A 13,056-nucleotide genomic window follows, 5' to 3' on the forward strand; every position below is an offset into this window, starting at 1 on the left:
GATGTCTAGATAGATATATATGAATATAGATATGTAGGGCTTACAAATATTGGAGGGGAAATGCACACACACAAACACATATAGAGATTTCTAGATAAATATAAACATAAATATATAGAGCTTCCAAATATTGCTTGAGGGAAATGCACATATATAAAGAGGATTTGCAAACATTTCAGGGGAAAATGCATATGTGAAATTAGTATATATAATTATAGATCTATATCTAGCTCTGCATTGTTTATGTAGGCATTGAATGTTTGCCTGTTACTATGTTGGAAGCTGGCCTGAGTCCTCATGGGGAATTAGGACAGGGTACAAATGAAGTTGTTGTTGTTATTATTATTATTATTATTATTATTATTATTATTATTATTATTATATTGTTAATACCATATTGTTTTTGTTGACCCTACTTTTGCACTTACAGAGCTAGTTTACCGTTTTTCTTTGAAATACAGTAAATATTGAAAAACCTTTAACCTACTGATGCCTCAATATAATTTCATTGGGATCTATTTTCATTTTGAAATTTACCAGTAGCTGCTGCATTTCCCACCCTTGGCTTGTACTCAAGTCAATAGGTTTCCCCAGGTTTTTTTGTGGTAAAATTAGGTGCCACGGCTTATATTAAGGTTGACTTATACTCGACTATATATGGTAATCAGATATTTCATATTTCCCTCAATATTCTAGTCTAACCCTTGCAACCTTAAATCCAAAAGAGTTGGATTTTTTTCAAGAGGAGGAGTGGGGGAGGGACAACAGGATTAATCCAGACCTACGAAGCCATGTAGGTGTTTCATTAAGTAGCTGTACTAGGACAAAAAGTCAGAAAGTGAGTATGTTTACAATGTCTTCCTGGAGCTATTTGGGTCCAGTAGCCAAAGATCATTTGGAACTTATTTCATTTTCTTACAAAACAAATAGGAAGGAAACATCAGTGCATTATCTGATCTGAGCTTCAGCTTAGGCCACTCACCATTGCAGGAAGCCTGGAAGTGCTGAGTTGGGTTCCAGAACTAAGGCAGGCCAACCAAAAGAACCCTCAGTATTAGAGTCCCTAAGAGTGTGGTGTCTGATAGTGATAACTCAGGGTATAGTAAGTTCACAAGGTGCCCAATGATGTTAACCACCTCAAGATATCTATCCTCCCTGCTGTTCCTGGGGGACAAATTCTGAATTATAGTGGATCCAGGTAGTAGCTTGGATTGCATTACAACACTGATTTTCATTATGGACACCATCTAGATCATGCTGGCACTGACTGACTTGTATTAGGGTGTTAAAGTGATTGGTCAGAAATAGTTAAATACAAAAAGAGGAAATTGAATTGATGAAAAGGAGAAAAGGAGAAGTCCATATCAACAGAACTTTGTAAGTAATGAGACCCTTTTTTATATCAGCATGTCTTTTTTGCTATACGCAATACATAGGAGACAAGGGAATTGTATGAGCCGCACTGATACTTTCCGAAAATGTGCAAGTTGTAAACATCAGATATGATCCTGCAAGATATTTCAGATCTAATTTATGGATCAAAATATTTCAATATTCCACACAAAGAGAAGTCAATAGCTATATGACAAGTGGTTTGATATGTCTGAACTTCGCTGTCATGCATTTGAACTCTCAAATCTTTATGCTTCACAGTGGTCTTCTATCAAGCAAAACAAAAAGGGACTGCATTCAAAAGTTGACTTTGGGATATCCCAATGATAAAACTAAAAGAACAGTGGGGGACCTGGTACAACTCCAATTTCTAAAGTGTGCAGTTGAAAGGATCTGAAATGCATTCACGACACTTTAAGACTTGTCCTTTCTAGTTTCTGTTCTTTTCATCTGCTTTGCATTCTCCTATTCCCAGCAGGTGGTTTCTCCTATGCCATTGCCTAGAAGGGTTCCAGCTGTGAATTCTATTGCTTCATAGGCTATTAACACTCTCCGTGACTTCCTAATACTGTATTTAATATGAGGTATATTGAGAAAACTTAGAAACTAAATAGCTATGGCTGACTCTGGCCTTGCTTCTCATGCCCACATACTTCCTTAGGAGTTTTATTCTATTCATCCTCATGAACTTATGCTGATTTTAAAATATTAGAGGAAATCCCATTTCTCCATCCTGTCACTCTTTGAGTTACTCCTTATCTGGTGAGGAATTTCTGCAATGCTTTATATAGAAGAATGTTCTCCCTTGGCTGAAGTAGGTTGTTGTTGATTGAAGTAGGTTCTGTGTGGATGTGTTCTCTTGATACTTGTATTGATGTGGTTTTAAATTCTGTTTCACTGTATGTGCACACCTTGATTTGTTTTTATTTGAATTTTACCATTGTGTTTGGTGCAGCTAGCCAGTAGGAGCTCTCCCACCTCCAAGGTGGTTGAGGGAGTGCCAGTCCAGACACCATGTGGGTCCATTCTGGCATCTAGGATGTCAAATAAGGCATACCATTAGTTGTCTGTGTAGAAGGGCCCTGGCATTCCACCTCCAATCCCGCCAATGATTTCTGTTGTGAGGAGGAATTGCAACAAGGGTTCCCTTCTTCTGACTGTTCCAACAGAAATCAATGATGGAAGGTGGTGGGAACATCAGTCTGCTGCATCCTGATCCATAAGAGAACAGCATCCTGTTGCTTGCAAAGGATTCTGCCAGGTAAGCCAGAACTAGGGGACTATTACATTCCTATGTATTCCTAACATTAATAAAATAATAATAATAATAAAACTTTATTTATACCCCGCCACCATCTCCCCAACGGGGACTCGGGGCGGCTTACATGGGGCCATGCCCAGAACAGTACAATATAGCAAAATATAAAACAACATATCATAATACAATTAAACAATACAATAAAATCATGTACAATGCAACACAATATATATATATATATATATATATATATATATATATATATATATATATATCACAGGGCGGGCCGCATGAGACACTTAGTTAAAACTTGGGGTGAGAAAAGGATAAGAATACAATCACGGAGAACAGGGACATAAGATAAAAAACAATCTAGAGGATAGAAGTTGGGGGAGTAACAAAAGAAGTGTGTAATAGTTACTCTCCGAAAGCACATCGGAAAAGCCAGGTTTTTAAATCTTTCCTGAAGGCTAAAAGAGTGGGGGCTTGCCTAATTTCGATGGGCAGTGAGTTCCATAAACGGGGGGCCACAGCAGAAAAGGCCCTCTCCCTTGTTCCCACCAGGCGGGTCTGGGATACAGGCAGTGGTGACAGGAGGGCCTCCCCTGATGATCGAAGAGATCGGGCAGGTTTATGGTAGGAGATACGGTCACGAAGGTAGGTGGGTCCCAAACCGTTTAGGGCTTTATAAATGATGGTCTGCACCTTGAATTGGGATTGGAAAATGAACGGCAGCCAGTGGAGCTCCTTAAACAGGGGAGTAGATCTCTCCCTGTAACTCGCCCCTGTTATTAATCTGGCAGCCGAGCGTTGGACCAGTTGTAATTTCCGAGCCGTCTTCAAGGGAAGCCCCACGTAGAGCGCATTACAGTAGTCCAGTCTAGAGGTAACTAGGGCATGGACCACCGTGGTCAAGTCAGACTTCACGAGGTATGGTCGCAGTTGGCGCACAAGTTTGAGTTGTGCGAAAGCCCTCCCGGCCACCGCCGACACCTGAGCCTCAAGCGTCAACGCTGAATCCAGGAGGACCCCCAAACTGCGGACCTGTGATTTCAGAGGGAGTGCAACCCCGTCCAGCACAGGTTGCCACCCAATACCCCGATCAGACGAGCGACTGACCAGGAGAGCCTCTGTCTTGTCAGGATTGATCCTCAGCTTGTTCCTCCTCATCCAGTCCGCCACAGCGACCAGGCACTGGTTCAGCATCCGAGGGGCTTCCTTGGAATCAGATGGAAACGAGTAGTGGATTTGCGTGTCATCCGCGTAGAGATGGCAACGCCCTCCAAAACTCCGGATGACCTCTCCCAGCGGTTTCATGTAGATGTTAAATAGCATGGGGGATAAGATAGACCCTTGTGGGACCCCACAGGTCAAAGGCCAGGGGTCCGAGCAAGTGTCCCCCAGCTTCACCATCTGGGAACGGCCCTCCAGGAAGGACTGGAGCCACTGCAGAACCGTGCCACCGAGCCCCATCCCAGAGAGCCTCCCCAGAAGGATACCATGGTCGATGGTATCGAAAGCTGCTGAGATGTCCAGGAGAACCAGCAGGGTCACACTCCCCCTGTCCAGCTCCCTGCGGAGGTCATCCACCAAGGCGACCAAAGCCGTCTCGGTGCTGTGCCCAGGCCTGAAACCAGACTGCGAGCGGTCCAGAAAATCAGTGTCATCGAGGAACTCCTGGAGCTGCGTGGCAACCACCCGCTCCAGAACCTTGCCCAAAAATGGGAAGTTGGAAATTGGTCTGTAGCTGCTACATACAGATGGGTCTAAGGAGGTCTTTTTTAATAGCGGTTTTACCACCGCCTGCTTAAAGGAGGATGGAACTGACCCCTGGACCAGGGAGGCATTTATAACAGCCACAAACCAAACCAACAACCCATCTTTGGCCAGCTTAACCAGCCAAGAAGGACACGGATCCAGAGCGTAAGTGGTCGCCCTCACAGACCCAAGAATGCCCTCCACGTCATCAGGAAGGACAAGCCGGAAAGAATCCCATAAGAACGAACAGACAGGTACCTCGGTTACCTCCGCTGGAACCACAGTTAAGCTGGAGTCCAACTCACAACGTATCTAAGCAACTTTGCCTGCAAAATGATGCGCGAAATCGCTGCACTGAGTTGCCAAGTCATCAGGAAGCCCCTGGGTCTCAGGAGGCCGCAGGAGCTCCCCAACAACTCGGAACAACTCCGATTGCCTGTTGGCTGCAGACGATATGCGGGCAGTCGTGAAAGCTTTCCTGGCTGCTTGCAGAGCCACGGAGTAAGCCTTAATAGCGGCTTTAGCCCGTGCTTGGTCAGACACATCCTGAGATTTCCTCCAGATGCACTCTAGTCCCCTCCTCGCACGCTTCATCACGGCCAACTCCTCAGTGAACCAAGGAGTTGACGTGACTCTACGCAGCGAAAGGGAGCGATCGTGTCAAGTGCCCTTGCCAACTCGCTGTTATAACGATCAGCCAGGACATCAACAGGATCGCCAGTCTCCAGAACAGGAAGATCCCCAAGAGACCTCAGAAGTCCATCCGGATCCATCAGCCTCCTGGGGCGGACCATCTTAATGGGTCCACCACCCCTGCGGAGGTTAGAAGCCACGGCGAAACTTAAACAGATCAGATGATGGTCAGACCATGACAATGGAAAAATATTTTGCTCTTCCACTCTGACTGTCCCACCGTCCACAATAAAAACCAGGTCCAACGTGTGTCCCGCCTGATGTGTGGGCCCAGATATAACTTGAGTCAGCCCCATGGTCGTCATGGCAACCATGAAATCCTGAGCTGCACCTGTCAAAGTGGTCTCGGCATGAATGTTAAAGTCCCCCAAAACTATGAGTTGTTGGGAGACCAGGGCCGAATTGGAGACCACTTCTGCTAGCTCGGACAGAGAGACTGCTGGGTCGCGGGGTGGACGGTACACCAGCAGAATCCCCAAGCTGTCTCGGGCTCCCACCTTCAGGAAGACACCCTCAAACCTCGAAGACTGCGGCACGGCGCATCTGATCAGGGCGATGGACTGCCGAAAGATCACCGCGACTCCTCCTCCCCGCCCCCCAGCCCTGGCCTGCTGATGCACCCCGAAACCTGGTGGGCACAGCTGGGTGAGATTCACACCACCCTGCTCGTCCAACCACATCTCGGTGATGCATGCCAGATCCGCCCCCTCATCCCGGATCAAATCCTGGATAACAGCTGTTTTACCGTTGACGGATCTGGTGTTCAAAAGCAGGACCTTAAGGCTGGGAGGTCTGTCCTGAAGACTACCACACCTATTCCTCTCCAGGGTCGCAAAAACTCTGTTGCGCTTCTCCCTGGGTCGAAAGTGACCGTTCTTCCTTCTCCCCAAAACCACCTCAATGAGACCCTGCCCATGGAAACCCTCTTCCCCCTGGAGAGTTGACTGATTGAGGTTGCCCATTAAAGGGGATAGTCAGCTGTCCTGACTATGTCCTATTACTGAATGTGTAGGAATTATGAACACAAATCAATTATGAATTTGTAAGTTTAGGTTCATACATCTGTAACTGCATTCAAAAATTATAGTTTTCTTTTTCTGACTTTTTTATGCCATTAACTAGAACAGACAATAGGGGAGATGAATGCCTTTGAATCCACATTTGTATATTAGATGTTAGCCTAACAGTAAAATCTTGTTTTGCTTCCACACTCAATCCTATCTGTGGTATTCCCAATCTCTGTTCACTCACTTTTTACAATCTTGTCATGATGTCATTTCCTAACATTGGCATTCTTGAATTTCTGGGTGTGGCAATATGTTTCTTCAAAGGGATACTTAGCTATTTATTTATTTATTTATTTAATATATCAGTCCTATCAAATACAACGTACTCTTAAGAATTTTCGGAACTACAGCAATTGCACTGAAATGCTATTTCTCACAGACCCTCTTTATTACCTCTTTTCCCACACAACTAGTGAATAAATGATGAATTCTTCTTCTTTATCAATCAATTTCTGTTGCTAATTATATGACCCTTAATTTGTATTTTGTTTCCACAGTGTCTTTATTAATTTAATTGAAACAAAATTCATTCCTATGTTTACAAATTAGAACAAAACAATTCATCAAAGTGCAGGGTTTGTATGTAAATATAATATAGAACCCACACATGCAAATCTAAACCTTTTTTGGGGGGGGGGGGGTCATAAATCCATCCCAGGAAAAACAGCATAACCTCCTAAATATGTAGAAGTTGAAAATGGGGGCTATGGGTATGACTCCTGGTTTTATCTGGTAATTTTGACCTAAGGCAATGGATCATCTGTAGACAAGAAGTTTGTTTCAGACTCTTTTTGACAATATCATGTAGCTTTTTCAGGTTACTTGAGTTATGCAAATATGGTTACTCCCTATTTCAAATTATAACTCTAGAGCAACTGATATAGTTAGTTATACTTGAATTGTAACTAAGGCAGTGATGCGTATTGATTGTAGCTTATTTTAATTTATGTGGATCCAAACTAAATTTGTTTAGTGCCAAGCTTGCCATTTATGTGACGGCATGTCACTAATTTAAATTGGCTGAGTATGAAATCCTGCTAAAACTTATTCTACCCTTCAAAAAACCATTAAGATCTGTCTTGTTCCAGATGAAAGCAAGATATTACAAAAATAGATAGACATGTGTCAGATCAGTGGCATATTCTGTTCCATTTTCTAAGCAAAGAAAAAATGAATTTTGTTTTGGAGATGATATACTGGCAGGAGAAAAATAGAACACAAATATATTAAAAGAGGAATAGTGTCATTCTAAAATGATATGATTTAATCCTGTTAAAAGAGTTGTTATTGTTGTTTTTGTAATTGTTACTGCTGTCACTATCCAACTTGAAATGGCACTATAGTCTGATTTTCTTGTCAAGATTAATTCAGATATTTGCCATTACTTTCCTCTGAGGATGAAAGGACAGGACTTACCAAAGCTCATCTAATGGGTTTCCATAGCCGTGTAGAGTTGTGTAAAGCTGTGATCCCCAATCTAACAGAGTCATTGATTGAATCTACACTGTAGAATTAAGGCAGTTTAACACCACTAACTGGCATGGATCAGTGCTATGGAATCAGAAATTATGTTTTACAAGGTCTTTAGCCTTCTCTGCTAAATAAAGGTGGTGCATCACCAAATGACAACTCCAATGATTCCACAGCATTGAGCCATGGCAATTAAAAAGGTAATAAACTGCATTTATTCTGCTGTATAGTTGCATCCTCCAACACTCCGGCCACTATGTCATGCTGCCTCCTATCACACTGGCTCAAACAGTACTATCACACAACTTTGTTCCTCTTTCAAGCAATGTTTTTGGTTTTTACATACCATTCAGTCAGTTCCAACTTATGGCAACCAGCTATAAAAACCTGAAGATACCCTGATATTAAAAGCCTTGTTCAGATTTTCCAAACACAAATTCTTCCCTGATTGTCAATCCACCTGCAGTCTTCCATATTTCCTACTATCTTTACTGAAAATTCGGTTAAATATGTAATCTCATTCTTTTTCTTGCTGCATATGTCTTTGGTAGCATGAAAACTGGGACTTGCACCTGACCTGTTAGAAAGTTAGAAAGATATGCATACCCCAAATGACATATGCATATCCCAAGCTGCATCTTTCCACAAGGAAAATACAAAGACTGAATATGTATTTCAGATGTCGTTTCCCTTTTTTGTTTGCCATGAACACTGCCACATCTGAAGTTGACTACACAGCATCTGCTTGTTCATGTTCACTAGACAAGCATACTCTTTGCAGCCTTAAACACCAAGAAGATAACCTGCCCATTCATTATATGCAACTTCAGTATACTGTAACTTACCCTCACTTGACCAACAAATGCATTGGCTTCTTCTTCTTGTACTGTGAGGTTCTTAGGAAGAAAATGGTCAAAGACTGGACCATTATCATTTACATCGGTTACAACCACATTTACTGTAGCAGTTGATGTCTGTAAGAAAAGGAATAAATACAATTATTTAGATGTTGTATCATATACCAAGGTGGGCAAGGTGCAGCCTGTGGGCTACTTGAAGTCTCCAGGGACATTTTGTGCACCCACAGATCTCTCAGGTACTCCACCCCCCCCCTCCTCCAAATGTTAATTCTATAGATTGGCATTAACTTTTGGAATTCTTGGTTATATGCAAACTTCAGTTGCCTATGATGTTCCTGTGTTATCTCTTTTGAAAACTATTCTGTATTTCTGACAAGATTATGTTGTACAAACTAGCAATATTGTATACTTAGTCAGAGAACCAGTCTGTCTACCATTGGGTACCCCAAAGCTGATACAGGACAATACAATAGTTTCTCCTTAATTTTGTCCTCAATGTTCTATCTACCCTATGTTGTTTTATGTCCACACATATACGCACAGCTCAATGTATAGTGGGCTCCATCGAGGGGGAACAGAAGACAAAACAGGTTGGAAGATATCATTGCAAAATACATTACAATTAGTTCTCAACAAATAGGCAAGTGAAAAATAATAATGTAATTATTACAATGAGCACAGATTTGCTATATATGTCTACTTAGAAGTAAACCTCATGGCATTTACTAGAGTTTACTCTCAAACAGAGGGGTAGAAGATCACAATATAAGAGAATCCCATTTTATATTTCTATTCCATTTTCCCCTCCAAACGGGCACTTAAAGTAGCACACAAGATTAATAACATATAAACTAAAAACACACAATAGTACAACACTGAAACATTATTTCTTTATTTGCACACGTAAATCCGAGTGTTGTTAAACAAAGGGTGTATTCTAATAGATTTTGTTATATATCTGATTCTCTTTCTTTATTTGAGGAAGGTCCTTAACTTGCCTTTTCAGCTTCTAATGCCACATAAGATTTTCAATATATGTTTCAAAATCATCGTTTTCTTTTACCAGATCCCAAAAGGCTATGAATTGCCACTTTAAACAGAGTTCTTATCAAGACCATTTACAATCTACTTTAGTTACAAGAAACATGATGCAGGGCAAATTATTAAAAATCCAATACATAATGCAACCAGTTAGCAAACATTTTCTATGTGGACCAAAAGATCTGAAGCAATTGAATTTCATCAAACTTATATCTCAGCATTCTGTAGCTGATCTTTTGGAAAAAAGCTGGAAATGACATGTCTTGTTCTGTATAGTGCCTATATATGCTATATACTAAGCAAGGAATTTTCTAGAAATAGTAGCATCTGACTGTGTGTATTAGGAAATTTCCTTTCATAATGTTAAGTTAACCATAGCAATGTACAAATTGCTGACTCAGGGTAGATTGCTCATTCATTATTTCTGGAACACCTGAGCTTTCATTGAACTCAAAGTTGACCTATGGTTTACATGTGAGTCTGATCCAATAAAGGAATTGGGAGGTGGGTGTCCAGAAATCCTGGCTACTCTTGTTCCTTCCCATAACATCTTATTAGGCTTTTTTTCTCAATAGGCTATAATAGCAGAAGTCAAAACAGTGATAGTAAAAGTGGGTGCACAAGGTTCAAACTTCAGAGTTTTCTAACTTTATCTTTCTATAGAACTTGATTAATATATTTTTTATCTCAAAACAACATCTTAAATTTTTTATCAGTATCTATACAAAAATGAAGAAAATCCAACAGAAGAAGTAGAATACACAAAAAAATCAAAAGTTATCAACCCTCTCTGAAGCGAAACAAGAATGATTGAATGGATCAATTACAATACAGGAAAATGATGAGGCTATCAAGAATTTTAAAAGAGATAAATTTTCAGGCCCATATGGTGACATGGCAACATACTACAAGATGATGAAAAATGAAATGACACCGATATTACAAAAAATAATGAATTCTGTACTGGAAACAAATCAAATACCAAAGACATAGAAAGAGGCCCACATTGTCTTAATCCCCAAGGAAGATCAAGACAAAGAATTTGTTCAAAATTACAGACCTATCTAATTTTTAAATAAAGATGCGGAATTACTCAAGACATGAGGCAATCTCCAACTAAAAAATAAGGACAAATATAAACCAACAAGGCTACAGCCTAAACTGGTTTGAATTTACACAAATGCACCATCAATATCAAAAGGACATACACACAGAATTTGAGGAAGAAAAGACTGATTTGGACAAAATATTACAAGTAAGAAATAAACAACTATCCCTGCTACAAAAACTACACACAAAAGATGAACATATCAAATAACTCATACTAAAATGAGCCAAAAATATTGGCCGTAAGATTAGTGTAGACAAGTGGGAATGTCTCTAGAAAGTAAAAACAAAACATCCAGAAATTAATGCTTTTGAGAAACTTTTACAAAAGTTCTATCAATATTGTATTCTTCTGGGTCGCCTGGCTGGAATGGGACCGGAGGCACAGTCTTACAGTGGCTCCGGTACTTCCTGGAGGGATGGACCCAGAAGTTGTCACTAGGGGGTGCCTGCTCGAGCCCATGGCCATTGTCCTGTGGGGTCCTGCATGGTTCTGTACTTTTCCCTATGTTGTTTAACATCTACATGAAACAGCTGGGTGAAATCATCTGTACGCATCTGTACGCAGATGACGCCCAACTCTATTACTCATTTCCTCCAAAAGCTAAGGAAGCCTTGAACCAGTGACTGGAAGCTCTAATGGACTGGATGAGGATGAACAAACTGAAATTGAATCCAGACATGACAGAGGTCCTCCTGGTCAGTCATAAGGCAGATCAAGGTATAGGGTGGCAACCTGTGTTAGACAGAATTACATTCCCCCTGAAGACTCAGGTCCATATGTGGGGATGCCCCTGAAGAGTGCCCAGAAACTTCAATTAGACAGGTTATTTACAGGTGCTGGACCCAGAGAGTGGACAACCCCTCTGCTACAGCACCTGTACTGGCTGACAATCTGCATCCCAGCCCAATTCAAGGTGCTGGTTTTGACCTTTAAAGCCCTAAATGGTTCAGGTCCAACTTACTTATCTGACCGCATCTCCTCATAACAACCAGCCCACTCTTTAAGATCTTCTGGTGAGGCCTGACTCTCACTTCCACCACTGTTGCAAATGCAATTGACATTGATGAGGGAGAGGGCATTTTCAGTGACTGCCCGACCCCATGTAACACCCTCCCAGAAGAATTAAAACAGCTCCCTCCCTTCCTTCTTTCAAGAACCAGTTAAAAACCTTCCTGTTTAAACAGGTCTTTAGTGAAGGAAATTAAGCTGAAGTGATAAGAAACATCATAATGTTTATGGATGGAAACAAAGTGCAATATGATCTGACATGATGCCACAAGAATGTGAATGTATACTATTGTTGTTTTAAACTGTTTATGATGTATTTGGATAGTTGTTTACATGCTTTTAATATGTTGTAAGATGTTTCAGGTCCCGTGAGGGAGAAAAGCGGGATATAAATAAAGATTTATTATTATTATTATTATTATTATTATTATTATTATTATTATTATTATTATTACTATTATTATTATTACACCTGTAACAATAGCCAAAATGCAGTTGCAATTGAAAAATACCTGTAGGAAATGTAAACACGCAATGGGATCATTTTTTCATATGTGATGGTTCTGCAAGAAGGCAAAATAGTTTTGGATTGAGATCCATAAAACGATAGAAAAAGTATCGAAACTAAAAATACCCATGTTTCCAGAGGCATTCTTATTAGGCATAACAGATAGATCACTTTTGAAGACATATGACAGATTTTTCATTCTGATGACAACTACATCAAGAATTGTGTATGTGAGCACATGGAAACTGGAAGAAACATCAAAAATGGAAGAATAGATAGTAAAAGTAGCTGAAATAGTGGAAATTGACATTTTGACAAGATATCTTCAGATAAAAGACCCTCCAATATTCAAGAAAGACTGGGAACCCTTCAAAGATCTCCTGGAAGAAAAGAAAATTCCAACATGGGGATTTCATGATTAAAATATTAATCGATTACATTATATTTTAGACAATGAACTACATAATATGGAAATGACAAAGAAATCTTATGTATATGAAAGAAGCATAAGTAAACATGTGATGATATATTTCATATATGTTTGTGTGTGTGTGTGTGTGTGTGTGTGTGTGTGTGTGTGTGTGTGTGTATATATATATATATATATATATATATATATATATATATATATATATATTCCTTTGTGCACACCAGCGAACAGGAGGGTCTGGTATGTGTTGTCGAAGGCTTTCATGGCCGGGATCACAGGGTTGTTGTATGTCTTTCGGGCTGTGTGGCCATGTTCCAGAAGCATTCTCTCCTGACGTTTCGCCCACATCTATGGCAGGCATCCTCAGAGGTTGTGAGGTATGGAGAAAACTAAGCAAAGAGGTTAATATATATCTGTGGAAAGTCTAGGGTGAGAGAGGTCAGTGTGAATGTGTAGTTAA

General features: G+C 40.6%; 1 protein-coding gene across 12 annotated transcripts in view; it reads right to left on the reverse strand.

The window, feature by feature from the left end:
• The window catches only part of pcdh15 (protocadherin related 15), a 1,032,943-nt gene that overhangs the window by 200,924 nt on the left and 818,963 nt on the right, over positions 1-13,056 (reverse strand). For all 12 annotated transcript variants that reach the window (XR_010005016.1, XM_062977492.1, XM_062977488.1 and 9 more), the window contains one exon: positions 8,484-8,612. Coding sequence is in view for 11 of the 12 variants with exons in the window: in XM_062977492.1 (XP_062833562.1) it covers positions 8,484-8,612 (129 nt within the window). In the remaining variant the exon portion in view is untranslated. The remainder of the gene's footprint in view (positions 1-8,483; positions 8,613-13,056) is intronic.

This window comes from Anolis carolinensis, chromosome 3, assembly GCF_035594765.1.
Source record: "Anolis carolinensis isolate JA03-04 chromosome 3, rAnoCar3.1.pri, whole genome shotgun sequence".
Taxonomy (NCBI): Eukaryota; Metazoa; Chordata; class Lepidosauria; order Squamata; family Dactyloidae; genus Anolis; species Anolis carolinensis.